This window comes from Microcaecilia unicolor, chromosome 6, assembly GCF_901765095.1.
Source record: "Microcaecilia unicolor chromosome 6, aMicUni1.1, whole genome shotgun sequence".
Lineage (NCBI taxonomy): Eukaryota > Metazoa > Chordata > Amphibia > Gymnophiona > Siphonopidae > Microcaecilia > Microcaecilia unicolor.
The window spans coordinates 163322143-163340473 of NC_044036.1; the positions used below are offsets into that span (position 1 = coordinate 163322143).

Genomic DNA, 18331 nt, shown 5'->3' on the forward strand with positions numbered 1-18331 from the left:
ATTTCACTTAAGAAACCTCATAGTGCTGTAAAAACTGCATCAATGGACGACTAAAAATATGTATACACACACTGTGAACAAAACAGATTACTTCTATACATATAGCTAATCACAGAAAGTGACTGTATTCTATTTCAGATTTCAACCCATCCAGAGTAAGTGCCTAAGTGGAAATCACATCTCTGTTCCTCTTGTAAAAGTATTCTATGTATATTCTCACCTCTGCAGGAAGTTTTTATAACCTTAAAAACAAAAAATGTTAGGTCACTAATAGTGTGATTGAAAGCCTGTAACAGGTGCAGATGTGATATTGCGACTAATGCAACTCCTATGTTCTCTGTTTTTATTGCACATTTTGTCTTGCCCACATATAACTTCTGGTTTGTGGCATCCTCTATTTTAAATAAATATACAAACAAAATCCCCCAGATTTTATATAGCGTGCCTAGAGATCTGCGCCGAAATGCAAGTGAATTCTATAATAACGTGCCTAACTTAAACTAATGAGCGTTGATAGCAGCGCTTAACAAGCAATAATGAACACTAATTAGAATTTATGTTCACAATTTGCTAAGCGTATTCGGTAACAAAGTGCTCCAAACTTTTAATGTGCGCAGGTGGGGAAATGGGCATTTCGTGGGCATTCCAAAATTTATGTACATAGTTATAGAATATGGCCCAGTGTGCATAAATCTAATTTACACCACATTTTTGTGTAGTCATAGAATATGGCCCATTGCACGTAAATCTACATGCCGGGATTTATGACACGTTTTCATTGGTGTAAATGTGCGTAGTTTTAGGCGCTGAGATATCAACTAAATGTATTCTATATACCGCACCTAAATCTAGGTGCCGATTATAGAATACACTTAGTCGGCACTCGTTTCAGTGCAGATTTTTTTTTTTTAGGCGCCATATATAGAATCTCCCCCATGATCTGTCACACACAGACAGCACAAGCTGCCCCATGCAGTGGGGGCAGAACAGGCCTGCAGAAAAATTGGCTTTCACAGGTTTAAAATATTGCATTCTTTGTCCAAGTTTTGAATTTCCTGCAATTTAAAGAAGGGTACAGATCCACAAAACATAATGTAAGCTACAAAAACATGCAGCAGAACTTAAGCTGGAAAGAGTAAAACATCAAGGAAAAATTCCCACGGGGTTGTCCCTCCTCTTCACAACCCCATCCCAGTTTAGAAGTGTAAGAAATCAAAGCCTTTGTCAAAGATGTATCACAGAATTGTGCCTGCAAACTGACTTTTGCAGGCTCTTTGCATATTATTTACCCTACACTTCTCCATTCTTTAAATCTGGCCTTTATTCTCTTAACTGCTTTTATTTCTTCTGTATTGAGAGAGAGGTTCAATTATTTGTCTTTCTAAATCAAAGTTCAAGGTGAATACTATTCACACAAGTTATTTCCCTGTCAAATTGGACTAAGAATCTAAAGTTGTACCTGAGGCAGTGAAGGGTGAAGTGATTTCCCCAAGGTCATAAAGAAAGTCATTGGCAGAAGCAGGATTTGAACCCTGGTTTCCCTGTTTTTACTCTAACCAGTAGGCTAGCCTGCTACTCTTTTCAAACTTTTAACAAAATTAATGGAGGAGGCAACAAAAGCCAAAAATGTTATTAATATAACTGGTTAAATGTTTTTGTTGTAATTCCAGCTTTAGGCTATGAAGATCACCTCCCATATACTAACATGAAGACATTTTAAAGAATATGAGGCCTGTTTTTCATAATCATGCATTTTTTCTGGTCTAGGCTGAGCAGGCTGCCAAGGTTGAAAAAATGCGCCAGAGCATCCTGGAAGGGTTACATTTCTCAAGACAGAATCATCCGCTTCCCTTCCCCCCTCCACCTGCTATGCCTTTCTATCCAGCTGCTATGTATCCTCGACCCTTTGGGCCCATGCCCCCACCTCAGGGCAGGGGGAGAGGTTTTCCTGGTAGGTGTATATTTTAAGAATTGTTAGTTAACATATGTATTTGTTTTAGTCTGTTTAATTATGAAAGCTTATATTCCTTTAATCCAAAATATATTTAAGAGTGTAGTACAATTAAAATAAATACATAAAATAAATAAGACAAAAATTTCATATATATTAGCAATAAAATACCATATCCAATTATAAAAGGGAGGCTGAGACAAAACATTCTATAATGGCAATTTTCCAAAACTCCCAACACTTATCACTAAACATTGAACCAAACTAAAATACAGTCATCATCCCATATGAAAATTTTCTTTAATAAAATCACTTATATGACATGCAGACATGCCAAAATGCAATACATAACCTAAGTTTATAGCCCTAGTAAAACAAAATGAAATTCAACAAGCTGTAATAAAAGCTTCATATTTAGCGCAAATAATCCCAGAGTATACCAGCATACGTAACATAAAATTAATCTGTATATTTGACTAGTTCTGTTCTAGTTAGTGTAGCCCAATTTTCTTCATTATTCAGTGATGGCATGCTGACCAAAATGAGTTTCTTTACTATAACTGCGGGTTCTGTATTTTGTGAGCTTGGGGAGGTGGCAGCAGGGCCTTCATTTACTAGGCATGCAGATTTTCCTGTATTAAACCCCTTTAGTGTCCAATGTTCCCATCAATCTGTTCCCATATGGCTTATTACGGGAACATTGGACACTAAAGTGTTAAAATAACTTTCTGTTTCATGTACCATTGTATTACTGTTTTCTGTAATGTCACCTCATTTTACTTTGGTGTCAATTCACAAATCCAGTTTAAAGAAAGGGGGGGGGGGCAGTAAAGGGATGTTAATTTGTTTCAAGCACAAGCTCAAGGCTGACAAAACAAGTCCATTAGTGATGCCTCAGAACTGACCCCAAATCAATGACAAAAGATGGAAACAAAGGAAAGTATACATTGCACATCTGCTTATTGTGATGTCAGTTATTGGCTTCAGTAACACAGATCACATTTTGTCATGTGTTGACCTTGCACACACTTGGGCTGTGTTCTAGTATCAGAGAAGACCACACATTCCATTATTTACACCATTGTCTTAAAGCAGCACAGTAAATTGTTTTCATACCTGTATACCATGCACCTCAAGATATATACTAGTAAAGAGTGGATTAAATAATGTGCACCCTGTAAACTTAAATGACGAGTTGCAAATAATATATTTATGGTGAGTATTTTAAATAAATTATTAGATACTGATTCAACATAATCTTTAATTAAAATATGAAAAATGCCAGCATATGTGATAGGAATTTTAATATTAATACCATATAACAAACTAACTTCTGATACTAATGAGTGAAGTTTGCTGGAAATCAAAAAACAATGACCAATTAAAATGGAAAATCTTGACATTTAGATGTTTGACTAAAGGGATCACATTCATTTTAAAGTTTTGAATCTTTGTTTACTTGCACATCAGACCAAAAATATCATTTTTTTTGTCAGTGGATAAATTTTGAATGCAAGAGACGTTAGGTTAGATTATAAAGGATAACTGCATGTCTTCCTGCTGTTGCATAGGAGTACAGCCTATTCCCTCTCAGGGAGGGAAGTTAGAAATAGCTGGTACTGTAGTTGGCCACTGGGCTGGAAGCAGACGAGGTCGAGGGCGAGGACCTTTCCCTTTACAAGTAGTGTCTGTCGGAGGGCCAACAAGAGGGTAAGTATAGTTAATGTATGCAGCATAAATGATTGCTATACTATAAAGTCCATTAGAATGGATGTCAGTCAGTATTTTATTGAGGCCTTAAAATGTATTAAGGGGGTATCAGGTTAAAGCACCTTTTAAGGTGCCTATATGGAGCTTATTTTATAAAGACAAGTAGGTGCATATTTGTCTTTATAAAATAATAGCATATTTAGTAGGTGTAGGTCTTCTTCTTTGCCAGATGGCATGTGAGTGATGTCATCAAATGGAGCCCTCGCACGGGAGCCACTCACCAGCTTCTTTATTCAGAGGTTTTGGGAGTGTTGCACCACACATATGCATGTTTTCTCACATGCCGCTTTCACAGGACATAGCCAATTACTTTTCTGTGGAGCATAATGGTCGTACTGGTCTGATGCTTCCTGTCAGCTTATGTTAAATTGAACTTTGCTCAAAGCAGAGAACAACAGAGCATCAATCAGGTATACTGAAGCCAGTAGTGGGGTTTTTCCCCCCAGTTACCTGTTTCTGATTACTAAAGATTAAGGTATGCTGAAAAATGGTCTGTGGTAGTGTAGGTGCGTGTTTTGGGTCCGCACAGAATCATTTTTCAGCGCACCTGCAAAAAATGCCTTTTTAAACATTTTTGCCGAAAATAGAATTGCGGCAAAATGAAAATTGCTGCACATCCATTTTGGGTCTGAGACCTTACCAACAGCTATTGACCTAGTGGTAAAGTCTCATGCAGTAACCAGGCGGTAATGATATATGCGCATCAAATGCCACTTGGCACGCATCCGATACATGCGTCAAAAAAAAAAACATTTATCCGACGCGCGCCAAAAATGAAATTACCACAAGAGCCACGCGGTAGCTGGGTGGTAACTCCATTTTGGCGCACTCTGGGTGCATGTAGACACTTACGCGGCTTAGTAAAATGACCCCTAATATTGTTTCAGTCTAGATCTGTCCTTATTGCACAAGCCCATTACGGTAGTAAAGGAGAATAATGACTGAACCTACAAGATGATTTTGCCTCTTGGATAGAGCAATGATCTGGACTCCCCCATCATTCAGGCCTACCAACTGGCCCTACACTAACTTCACCCTAAAACATAATCTGATTTGTACATTATGCACATCATATTTCATGTATTTATTGCTAAAAATGCACCTAATCTATGCAAATACCTCATATGTCTTAGTGGATGTCATTGGATGACTTTTTTGCAAATTATTTATGCTGATAGCACTCAAAACATTGAATAGTCTGCTCTTTGGGGTACTAATCTGGTAATTGTGTGCCTTTCCTTGTATAGTGTGGAGTTTAGTGATGTTGCTTATACTTTAAAGCAACATGAATATGAAATTTTTTTTAACATTCTTTTGCTAGATTAGAGGCTTGTAGAATTGATGAGAATGTGCCAATTTCCAGAAATCTCTAACCAAATTTCCAGGATAACTTGAGAACTAAAGTATTTAAATCATATGTAAAAAAAATTTAATATTTGCCTCAAAAATCACATTCATTTTTCCCCGTTGTAGGCGACCTCGAGGAGTTATTTCCACCCCAGTCATAAGGACCTTTGGTAGAGGTGGCAGGTACTATGGCAGAGGGTATAAGAACCAAGGAACAGTTCAGGTAAAGCAAGAATATGATAGGGGAAATTCATCAAGCAGCATTATCGCCTTCGTGCGGGCATTAGGGCCTTTGGTAAGAAGCCCATTTTATACCTTTGGGCTTCTTAGCATTTAAAGTGTATTAATTCCCTTAATGTGTGTTAAGGCTTTGATGCCTATGCGAATGCCCTAATGCTGTTTGATGAATTTCCCCCCTTAGTTCTTTGCATAGAATGTGTTGACAAATTTCATGATGTCTTTTGTGAGTTTCTTGGTGCTCTGGTCAGTGTGTATGTGGTATCCTGTTCATTCTAAATTAACTGATATTTCCATCCCTCATAGTAGGAGGAAATGTAAATATCTTTTTTTTTTTTTTTTTACTTTAAATTTTTATTGAAATGCAAATACTACATAACAGACATTAACCCATTAACACAAGTTGCCTTCAGCGGCCCATGCAGGGGCCATCGCTTACACCAGCCCGTTACAAACACCCCATACCTAATAATAACAATATATATAGCCTGAGCTCCCCCCATCTACATCTCCATTACCCCCCCCCCCCCCAACACAACAGCTGCATCCCCCTAGACTCCCTAATAACACCCTAAAGATGTCAAGGTAAGGAACAAAACCTGAATGGAACCAGGGGCTGCCAAGGCTGCGGCCCCGAGGGCCCAGGCCGTAGAGTGAATTTAATCCAAATTTGGGCAGCCTCCGCCCCCGTGAACTACAAATCAAGAATCTGCATGTGTGTAATTTTATGTATAATATTCCTTTCCCCAAAACAGAACATCCCAGTCCCCTCTGTCTCCCCGCCAACCCCAAACCCGTCCCCACTCCCCCCCTCTATATCCCCCCTTCCCCTCTTCATCCCCAGAAATAAGCACCTATATACTCTTTACCCCTGCTTTTAACCAAGCCCACCCCCCTTTACATCTGAAGGTCCCCTCCCTTCTATACGCTGTAAGTTACTCCATATGTATTAATTGTCCCAATTTGTCCTTCCACTCTTCCAGTGTAGGAGAATTCAGAGATTTCCACCTGTGGGCTATAAGACTTTTAGCTGCCGCAAAACCCCATCGAAACCATTTACTAACTTCCCAAGATTTCCTCTCATTGTAAACCCAAAAGGCATTCCCGGGGCCCACACACCAAGGAAGTATTTGTCAATTTAACCAACCCTTTCACCACCCCTTGCCAAAAGTCCACCACCTTAGAGCATGTCCACCAGATGTGAAGAAAGGATCCCTTGTGCGTCCTGTAGGGTGAAAATAAGTAATTAGGACAATAATTATTCCCTGATAATACTTATTACAAGGTTCTTAGCTCAGTCTAGGGGATATTATATAGGAACCTTGGTGCTGGCACCCTGCCAGTGTTTTGTTCCCCGCCAAAGAACCAAAGCCACGTCACAGATAATATTATTATAATTTATTATAGGTAGAAAAATAGGAACACTAATCACGTACAGTCCAGTGCATGGGCAAGAAGAGTTCTTTTTTTTGTGACCTTGGAAATGGTAACTTCCCTATCATCAAGCCGATCAATCCATAGACTGGTGGTTGTGTCCATCTACCAGCAGGTTGAGATAGAGAGCAATCTTTTGCCTCCCTATATGTGGTCATGTGCTGCCAGAAATTCCCCTGTATGTTCTCTATCTCAGCAGGTGTGTGGTCACACAGCAGCAGCTCTGGCTAGGTCTCCAAGCCTAATTGTTTAGATTTTGTTGAGTACCTGGGGTTGAGGGCTGTTCGTGAGCAAGTGCAAACCTGGTGGTGCCAGGTCCCTCCTTTTCTCCCCCCTCCCGCTGGCTCCGTTAAAAAAAAAAAAAAAAAATTTTTTTAAACGTTCAAAAAGGACGTCCATTTGCAGCTGCTCACTGGAACAAGTCGTCGCTGCTCGGAGCAAGAAGCAGGTAATTTTTACCTTTTACTAGCGGGCAGGGGGTTCCCCGAACGGTCTCCACGTGGCTATGGCCTTGGATGGCAAGGGCGCGAAAAGACGCTCCCCGGAACGTGTTCGCGCGCCTAGCGGGGAAGCGGGGGGCTTGAAGGTAGAGTCGCCCTTTTTGGGCGCCCTTTCGGAGCCAGGAGAATTCACCGGTTTTTCTTCCAGCGCGGCGGCCTTTCCCGCCTTAGGCGCCCATCCCCCGCTGGCCGTCCTCCCGATCGTGACTCCTTGCAAGTCTCAGGTCAAAGCAGCTGCCGTGCGGCAGACCTTGAACAACCTGATCCGCCTGGGCGCGGTGGTCCCGGTGCCAGTAGATCAGCTTGGCAAGGGGCGCTAATCCATTTACTTTGTGGTACCAAAGAAAGAAGGCTCTGCTCGGCCTATTCTCGACCTCAAGGGAGTCAATCGGGCCTTGAAAGTTCGGCACTTCCGGATGGAGACCCTCCGCTCCGTAATAGCTGCGGTGAAAAAGGGAGAATTCCTGGCCTCCCTGGACATCAAGGAAGCTTACCTACATATTCCCATCTGGCCACTTCATCAGCGCTTTCTGCGCTTTGCAGTGCTGGGCCGACACTTCCAGTTCAGAGCCCTCCCGTTCGGGTTGGCTATGGCTCCGCGGACCTTCTCCAAAGTAATGATGGTCATCGCGGCATACCTCCGCAAGGAGGGAGTGCAAGTCCATCCCTATCTGGACGACTGGCTGATCCGAGCCCCTTCCTATGCGGAGTGCGGGAGAGCTATGGACAGGGTCATTGCTCTTCTGAGCTCCCTGGGATGGGTCATCAACTGGGAGAAAAGCCAGCTGCGCCCGACAGTCCCTGGAGTATCTGGGAGTTCGATTCGACACCCAAGTGGGCAGAATGTTCCTGCCGGATAACCGGAGCGTCAAGCTTCGGACCCAGGTGGACCAGTTCCTAGCCCTCCTTTACTCTTCGGGCTTGGGACTATGTGCAGCTGTTGGGCTCCATGACGGCCACGATGGAGGTAGTGCCCTGGGCCAGGGCTGATATGAGACCACTACAGCACTCTCTTCTGCGGCGGTGGACTCCAGTCTCGGAGGACTACGCCGTACGCCTTCCTTTGGATCCAGCGGTGCGAACGGTGCTGAGCTGGTGGCTGAGGCCAGGCAAGCTGTCCGCAGAAATGCCTCTTACGTCCCCGGTGTGGGTTGTCGTCACGACGGACGCCTGCTTGACGGGCTGGGGAGCCCACTGCCTGGGACGGACAGCGCAGGGGCTCTGGTCTCCTGCAGAGACAAAGTGGTCCATCAACCTCCTGGAACTCCGAGCCATTCAGTTGGTGCTTCTAGAGTTTCTCCCGGCACTGGTGCTGAGGCCTGTACGGGTCCTGTCGGACAATGCCACGGCTGTGGCCTATGTCAATCGCCAGGGAGGTACCAGGAGCGCCCCTCTAGCCAAGGAGGCCACGAAGCTAGGCCTGTGGGCGGAAGCGAATCTGGAACAACTGTCGGCGGCCCACATTGCGGGAGTCATGAATGTCAAGGCGGACTTTCTCAGTCGCCATACCTTGGATCCAGGAGAGTGGCAACTGTCTGCTCGGGCGTTCTTGGATATCACGAAACGCTAGGGCCGGCCGAGCCTGGATCTGATGGCGTCCTCGGCCAATTGCCAAGTGCCGCGTTTTTTCAGCAGAGGACGGGACCCTCGATCTCTGGGAGTCGATGCTGTTCTCCAGCAGTGGCCGGCACAGGAGCTTCTCTACGTGTTCCCGCCCTGGCCCATGATGGGCAGGGTGGTAGACTGGGTGGCAAAGCATCCGGGCCGGGTGATCCTGGTGGGTCCGGATTGGCCCAGACGTCCCTGGTATGCAGACTTAGTCAGACTCTCGGTGGGCGGCCCTCTGCGGCTGCCAGCGGACCGGGGCCTCTTATACCAGGGTCCCGTGGTGATGGAGGATCCCTCCCCCTTTGGTCTTACGGCCTGGCTCTTGAGCGGAAGCGGCTGAGGAAGAAGGGATTCTCAGACAAGGTCATTGCCACTATGCTGAGAGCGAGGAAGCGCTCTACTTCTACCACCTACGCCAGGGTTTGGCGTACCTTTGCGTCGTGGTGCGAGGCAGGCTCTGTATCGCCTTTCACGGCTCCAATTTCTTCAGTGTTGGCGTTCCTGCAAGAGGGGCTGGAGAAAGGCCTGTCGCTCAGTTCACTGAAAGTCCAGGTGGCGGATCTAGCTTGCTTCAGGAGTCGCCTGACGGGGGCTTCCCTGGCTTCATAGCCAGATGTGGTACGCTTTCTCAAAGGAGTTAATCACCTGTGCCCCCCTTTGCACTCGATAGTGCCTACGTGGAATCTCAATCTGGTACTACAGACCTTGCAGAAGCTGCCCTTCGAGCCCTTGCCAAGGGCATCGCTGAAGGACCTGACGCTGAAAGCGGTCTTCCTGGTGGCTATCACATCAGCCAGAAGAGTTTCCGAGCTCCAGGCTCTCTCGTGTAGAGAGCCGTTCCTGCGATTCACTGAGGCAGGAGTATCAATTCGCCCAGTGCCCTCCTTCCTGCCCAAGATTGTTTCTCGATTCCATGTGAATCAGCAGCTTTACCTACCCTCCTTTCGTAGGGAGGATTACCCAGAGGAGTACCCTGCGCTCAAATACCTGGATGTTAGACGGGTCATCATCAGATACTTGGAAGTGACCAGTGATTTCCGGAAGTCGGATCACCTGTTCGTGCTGTTCGCAGGCCCTCGTAAGGGTCTGCAGGCATCTAAGCCTACAGTGGCATGTTGGGTCAAGGAGACGATCACGGCAGCTTATGTGATGGCAGGGAAGATTCCGCCTATTCAGCTAAAGGCATACTCTACTAGAGCACAAGCAGCCTCGATGGCGGAGTCCAGATCTGTCTCCTTGGAAGAGATTTGCAGAGCGGCTACTTGGTCGTCGGCTCATACCTTCTCACGACATTACCGCTTGGATGTGGCTGCTCGGGCCGAGGCCCAGTTTGGGGCTTCAGTGTTGCGTTCAGGGATTTCCATGTCCCGCCCTGGGTGAGTACTGCTTCGGTACATCCCACCAGTCTATGGATTGATCGGCTTGATGATAGGGAAGGTAAAATTATGTATCATACCTGATAATTTTCTTTCCCTTAATTATAGCCGATCAATCCATAGCCCCTCCCAGATATCTGTATTGTTTGTGTTCTGGTTATATTTCAGGTTCAAGTTCAGTATTCATTTCCTGTTCACGAGGACTTCGTGCTCAAGTTCTTCCAATTGAAGTCTCTTCGAGTTGAGACGATTTTGTGTTACAGTGAGCTGCTGCTTCCTCACCCCCCGTTTCGGCGGTGGCTGGATTAATAACTAAATTATGCCAGCGCTCCCTCCCGCTTCGTGCGGCTGTAGGGTAGCTTTGTATCCCTCCCGCTTCGGCGGTGTTAGGGTAAGCCAACTCCTCCCGTGGTTGCGGTAGCAGGATAAGCCAGTCCCCCCCGCGTCGGCGGGTGTGGTTTCCCGCCCACCGCCCCGGTGGTGGTGCGCTGGAATATTTCCCCTCCCCCTCTTCGGCGGTGGTGAGCTGGGCAGAGTGTCTCTTTGTGGGTGTAATTCTCTAAGTGCTGAGTCCTGCGGATGGAGCTTTGATATCGACATACTGGGGAATTTCCGGCAGCACATGACCACGTATAGGGAGGCAAAAGATTGCTCTCTATCTCCACCTGCTGGTAGATGGACACAACCACCAGTCTATGGATTGATCGGCTATGATTAAGGGAAAGAAAATGATCAGGTATGATACATAATTTTACCTTCTGATGCCATGGCTCTGCCTCCCTTCTCAGCTTCTCAGAGATAGAAGGGGGATGGTTGGAACACAGAATGTCCTTGGCTTCAGCAAGCCTGTCAGTGATTTTCCACAAGCTGAAGCTGGATCTTGCTGACACAGAGATGTGCAGGTCAGAGGATTGCAGCAGCCATCTTATTGTACCAAGATGTCATAGGCTTGTATAGGCCAAGACCAGCTCAGGCTAGATCACAGGGAAATACCCCTACAGTCCCGCACCTCCAACATCTGTCCAACGTTCCCAGATACATTTTCTGCAACCTTTCAGGTGTATAGTACCATCTAGTGAGAACTTTATATGCATTCTCTTGTACCAAGACACACACCGATGCTTTATATACCTCTCGACAAATAGTCTCCCATTCCTGGTCATTAAATTTACAACCCAAATCTACTTCCCATACCCCTTGAAACCCAAATGATCTAGGGTCACTTCCCCGGAAGAATCTATAAAGCACTGATATAGGTCTGGGAACCCTTCTCAGAATTATCCACAAATTTTCTAAACACTCCCTCTCTTGAGGATTTATCTCCCTCCATCCCATTGCCCCTACAAAATGTTGGACCTGCACATAAGCAAACCTATCCCCCTCTGTCAAACCATACCTGGAACTCAGCATCTCAAAACTCAAAACATTTTGCAGCGTAGATACCTCACCCACCTGACCCCATCTCCTCCTAACTTCCCTCCACACTCCTATCAAGTGTTTCACATACGGATTATACCACCCCTCAGATAACCCTCTGAAGTCCACATGTAAGAATGAAGCTCCCTACGAGAGCTGTAGGACCTTTTCATCTGACTTCCGGGCTTCATATTCTCACTCTCCCAGTCCATAAGCATCCTTACCTGGGCCGCATAATTCAGTATTGGGAACCGCCCTGCCTCTCCTCTCAGGTGCCCCCCTACATAACCCGGCTCCCTAATCTAGGGTGTTTCCCATTCCAAATAAACTGTGTTACCAATCCCTGTATCTGTTTAATTGTTCCTCTAGGGAGTTCCACCGGTAAAGCCTGAAACAGAAAAAGCAACTGTGGCAGAACATTCACCTTGATCACTGCCATACGTACCCACCAAGACAGCCACAACCCCCTCCAGCGAGACAACTCAGACCTGATTTGACCCACGATCTTGCCATAATTAATACTGCTCACCCTATTGAGGTCACACGGAACTTGAATCCCAAGATACCGGAATTTACTTTTTGCCCATTTAAAGGGAAATCTCCCGCCCAGTCTTATTGCCTCCTCTGGGGGTAACGATACTCCCAATATCTCGCTTTTATCCATATTGACTTTGAACCCCGCACACACCTAAAACTAGTCCAAAATCTCCAATATCAGAAAGGGGCGTTCGAATATCCAAAAGATTCAGGGGGAGGTGGGGGGTTGGAAGTATATGGATAAGGGAGATAGGGGGATGTTTTTTGAAATAGTACAGAGAATTGTATAGAGCAGAGGGGGGCGATAGGAGGGTTGGACCCAGTATTTGGACAGGATCCCCCTGCAGCAGTTGGACGAGGAGGAGAAGGCTAGAATTGGGGAGCCTATTAGATTGGGAGAGGTACAGGGTGTGATTAAGAGGTTGCCAAATGGGAAAGCCCCTGAATTGGACGGACATTCAGGGAAATTTTATAAATGTTATGTAGATGATGTGAGTGATTTATTAGTGAGGGTGGGAAATGGAGTCTTGGAGGGGTGGGGCTTCCCAGGTCTATGTCTGAGGCAGGGGTGGTGGTTATCCCCAAGTTAGGGAAAGACCCAACGAGTTGTGGATCATATAGGCCCATTTCGTTATTGAATGTGAATGCGAAGATAGTGGCGAAGGTGCTGGCTAACAGGCGGCTGGCTAGAGTGTTGCCCAGATTAGTGAATGCGGACCAGGCGGGATTTATTCCCAGAAGGCAGGTGGGGGATAATATTCGGCGCAATTTGCATTTGATATGGGAAGCGCAGAGGAGAGGTAGGGGGATGATATTGTTGGCCATAGATGCGGAAAAGGCCTTTGATAGGGTTAGTTATGGATTTCTGCGGGCTGTGGTGGAACGTATGGGCATGGGGGAGAATTTCTGTAAGTGGCTGGCAGCCCTATATGATAGTCCAAGGGCTTGTCTTAGGATAAACGGGGGATATACGAGCTTCTTTCCCATTGGGAAATGTAAATATCTTATTAATATAACGACTTCTGTAATTTGGGGGTTTTCTTACCTAGGTGCCTCACAAGTGATGGCTCTTCAGTAGTACGTCTCTTTTGCTAGATTGAGTTCAGCCCAGTTTAGGGTCAAAGTGAAGCCTAATAAAAATCCTCAGAACCTTTTCAATATCCTTGAATCCTCAAAGCATCTGAATATATTGGAATCCTGTTCCTCAAAAGGGCCAATAACGTTAAGCAGTACTAAGACCAGTGGTTCATAGCCCAGTATCCTGTTTTTGACAGTGGCCAATCCAGGTCACAAGTACCGGTCAGAAACCCAAATGGTAGCTAGATTCCATACTACCAATCTTTATTTTTATGGAAGCATTTATATTTTTATTTTATTTGCAATAAATACACAAACTACCCAACCAAAAATACAAATTATTTTAAGCGAACCATACACCTGTAGCCTGTCTGCCTTCCTGAATATATGTAAACCACTTTGAATGTACCTCAGAAAGGCAGTATATCAAGTCCCATTTCCCTTTCCCTCCACCCGTTCTTAATTAACTAATTTATTGAGGTATGCCCATTCTTTATTGCCTAAGCAGCTTTTGGCTCAGCTAGGTTGAAGGCTACATACACCTTAGGGTAGGCAGCACACACATTGATAGAGATTTGTTTTAGGTATCCAAAAGTTTACGCCTACTCATTTGGGCTTGTGGCTCAGTCGAGACAGATTTTATGTTATAATGCAAGCTTGTCTGAGTTCAATTCTCGATGCCTGCAAACAGACTAGGTTTTCAGGATATCCCTATTGAACATTTATGAGAAGGATTTGCATGCCCACAACATCCATTGTATGCATATTAGGGATATACTGGAAACTTAGTTTGCTCGCAGCCCACGAGGACTGAACTTGTTCAGGACTGTTATAGTGCCAGGGAGGCTTTGTTTATATCTGCATATGGTTTTTGCCCCTATTTTTAAGTCCCTCCAATGTGGCCTAGCTATTGCAATGGCATTTGTTGGCAAGGGGCCATAGACTTGGCTTTTTCAGAAACCCAATAGATTCTCACACCAACTTTGATGAGCAGATGATACTGATTATCAATAACCAGTGCTTATAAAATTAATGTTTCTTTTTTCAGTTGTGTCCTATTTTTTGTGTTCCCATAGGAAGGTTAATGTAATGTTTCTTAGACTGTTCCTGGAGTATCCTGTAGCCAGTCGAGTTTTCAGGATGGCTACAATGTAATATGTAGTGTGTACATATCACTGTCTTGGCTATTCATTGTGACTATCCTGAAAACTCGACTGGCTAGTTAGGGGGGAGCATTTCAGGACCAGCTTGAGAAACACAGAATTAGTGTAAAGTCTACTAGTGGGTGTATAATGCCTAGTGTGATCATCTCTGATATTTCACTCCATCTTCACTTGAAAGCAAGTTAACCCAAGACCTAAGCAGAGTATAGTGGGAGGTGACGTAGTCCTATAAATACAGTTATTAATGGAAGGAAAACACCAGGCACCATAACAAAGTGAGTGATTTTTCCATGCATTCTCCCTCTTTGCAAGCAGAAAGTGAAATCATGCCTTACTGAAAATATGAAAACAAGATGAGCAATTAATTGTAACTCAGGATTTTTCATGTTGTAGTGTATATGTTTTCATTCATTTTACAGCTGTGTAAAATATATAGGCAATCCTGGTGAAATTGTATGTTTTAATGAATCCCTGTGTGAACAGAAACTGACAAGTCTATACGTGATACAAAATTAAATATAAAAGCAAAATAGTGATGAGTACTCTGTTAAAATGCTGGTAATGTATGATCTAATATTTATATGACTTCTAAAAATGTCAAACCTCCATATATCGTAACTGGTTCCCACTAACAAATCCTTGTAACCACACAGTACATTCATAAAGTCCTTTTACTGCTTTTTCAATACTCTTTTTATCTTAGTGATCTCAGTTGTGCACATTGTCCAACAAATGTTATGACAATGGATTTTGCACACAGATCTTCATCAGTTCACTATATTACCGATTTTTTTTCTTTTGACTCAATCTTAGATTATTGCTATTAAATACTCATCTTATTCGGATATATCGGGCCAGGGGTTGATGTTAATGTCCGACATGCATGTTTCGCCCTCTCCTAGGGCTGTCTCAAGGACTGACCCCTACAAAGAATAAAAATAAGTAAACATACCACCCATCCTTATGCGGTGCGTCGATAGAGTTAATACTTATTTTTAAATACTCATGCCGACTAACCACAACATTCTTCCCCTCAATCTTACCCATTGCCGTCTTAGCATCAGCTTTGCTTAAATAATTACAGGGTTGTGTCCTTGCAAAGATGGCGGCGGCGTGTTAGTGCCTATCTTTAATAGTTTAATCTACCTGGCGTCACACCACTACGTCTCAGGCCCCTTAATGGAAGCAACTACCATAGTTCGCATAAACGATGCCCACTCTAATTCAGCATTTAAGTCGGTGGGCATAACTGACTGTAATGTAAAGATATACCATTGCTCTCTGAAATTTAATACCCTGCTTATTGATCCCCCTTCAATACCTACATGTACCTGTTCCAGAATTCTCCACCTGATATCATCCACCCGATGTTCTTTTTGAATCCAGTGCTCTACTAATGGAGCCTGGATATTATTAGCGACAATGCGGGATTTGTGTTCCGTCAGTCTAATCTTAATAGGTCGGGAACTCCTCCCGACATATATCAACTTGCAAGGACATTCAATCGCGTATATTACATTCCTCGTGTCACAATCTGTTTTATTTCGGGCCCTAATCTTTCTACCATTAGGGGCAGACCACTCTATCCTCATTATCGCCAACCTGCACCATTGGCACCTATCACATGTATTATGTTCTCCCTCAACGCCCCTATCCCTGGGTTCTCAAAACTTATTCGGTGCTAGCCACTCCCCTATAGCTTTGCCTCGAGTGTAAGATATCAATGGTAGTTCCTGGAAACAGGGATATAGTTGGACCACATACCAGTGGGATTTTATCATCTGGACCACTTTCTGGGCCATCTCTGTGAACGGGAGTACACATGTTAGAAGGTCTTGATTATCTATATTCTTTTCATTAAGCAACAATGGTCTTTGTGCGAAACGTGCTCTCAGATACGCTTTTTTGACAGCTGACTTCGGGTAGCCCCTTTCAAGGAACCTTTCTTGTAAATCTTTAGAGTGTTTCTTGAATTCTTGTATACTCGAGCAGATTCGTCTAGCCTGCAAAAACTGACTAATGGGCAGACTATATTTTAGCTGGTACGGGTGAAAGCTACCAAACTGCAATAACGTATTCCGGCTAATAGGTTTCCGATATAGGGTCGTTGATAAAGTATGTCCAACATTTGTTGGACAATGTGCACAACTGAGGTCACTATGATAAAAAGAGTATTGAAAAAGCAGTAAAAGGACTTTATGAATGTACTGTGTGGTTACAATGATTTGTTAGTGGGAACCAGTTACGATATATGGAGGTTTGAGTCTTGAGGGCCCACGAGTGAATGAGTTAACAACTGGCCAGTGAGAGTGGTATTTATTCTAAAAATGTCAACCATATATTTCCTCAACATCAGCATATAGTATAATCACAGGACAAAAACTTCATCTTTATTCCTTAATTTCAAATGTTTTAATGTTTATCAGAAAACAAACCAAAATAGTTATGCATGCACATCCATGTTCCCAACATCATTGCCACCTAACCAGTAATCTTGTATCTTCATTGTACAATGTTGAATTTATAAAATTTATCATTTTCAATAGGCCAAGCCTCCTTATGCTACTTCAGCAGAAGAAGTGGCCAAAGAACTTAAGACACAATCAGAAGACTCAAAATCCTCAGCTGTGTCTTCAGATGGATCCCTGGCTGAGAATGGGGTGGTAAGCGAAGAGAAGTCAGCATCCCAAATGAACGGCAAACCAGGAAACGGCAGGGCTTCCAAGCCATCGGAGAGTGCCTTGAGTAATGACTCTAAAATGTGCAATACAAATCCTCACTTAAATGCACTAAATGCAGACAGCGTTTGCCTTAAAGATGACACTCTTGAGGCTGTTGTCTTAAAAAAAGAAGAGTAAACTTATTTTTATAGAGGGTGAAGGATGTTGGAAGGTTCAGGGTTAGGAATATCTGGAAAGAAAGAGAGCCTACAGTTATGTACATTTTTTTCCTTTCCGTAAGAGAAAAATAAGGATTTGGGAAAATCGGATCCCTCTTTTTGCTGTCAAAGATTTAAAACTGTCTTTTTAGTTTTTATTTTTAACCAGTGTTAGTCAAAATGCTACAATAAAACCAAACCAAGATAATGAAGAGCATTTGACTCCCACACTTAAAATGAAGTCTACATAAAGCTCAAACTGGTTATGACAAAAGCTTGGAGTTTTTCTCGAAATATAACGAAAACAAATTTTGGCAGTCTTTAAGTATATATACAGTAGCTTAAAATATATTAAATTTTTAGTACTTGGCACCATATGTATGCCATTATATTTGATTTTGCATTACTGTGTCACAAAACAAATCCTGTCTTCAAGGCTTTGAATTCATGATTATGGAATTAAAAAGATGGCACAACCATAGTTTTTTTTTTTCTTTACTACTTAAAATTTCATCACCATTGATGTGGGTTTTTTTGTGTTTAAAAAAAGTGCAAGCTATCAAAACTAAAAAAAAAAATATGGTAGAGAGTAATATTGCAGTTCTGATTTTAAACATACATCATACATTCTTTACAAGCAAGTTAAATGGAAATAATCTTAAAATCATAGAAAATACAAATGACCTTTCAAAACAAACACACTGTTCTGAAACTTTTTGTGACTGATACCATGCATCCGTGAACAATAAGCAAATGTGGTTTTGAATCAGACGTAGACCATTAGTACAGCTACTGAGCTAAACTTCTGCATGGGTCATAATTTTTAAAGTGTGTAGTTAATATTATGCATGTTATAGTCCTCTTTCTTCCATTCTTACCAGTACTGTGCCCATTTGCAAAAGAAAAAAAAAAGCTAATAATCAGTAATAGTCCTATAAAAGATGTTAACTATGTTTAGTCATTGACTGATCTTGCTCTAACCTTAAAAGTTTGTGATTATTGACCTATGTTGCATTTATTCTAAAACTTTGAAAAAC

General features: G+C 43.3%; 1 protein-coding gene across 1 annotated transcript in view; it reads left to right on the top strand.

The window, feature by feature from the left end:
* The window catches only part of FAM120A (family with sequence similarity 120A), a 185026-nt gene extending 167466 nt beyond the window's left edge, over positions 1-17560 (top strand). Inside the window, exons 14-17 of the mRNA XM_030208505.1 lie at positions 1768-1951; positions 3523-3661; positions 5195-5291; positions 16963-17560. Coding sequence (XP_030064365.1) covers positions 1768-1951; positions 3523-3661; positions 5195-5291; positions 16963-17274 — 732 coding nt within the window. The 3' untranslated portion in view covers positions 17275-17560. The remainder of the gene's footprint in view (positions 1-1767; positions 1952-3522; positions 3662-5194; positions 5292-16962) is intronic.
* Positions 17561-18331: the final 771 nt, after the last annotated feature.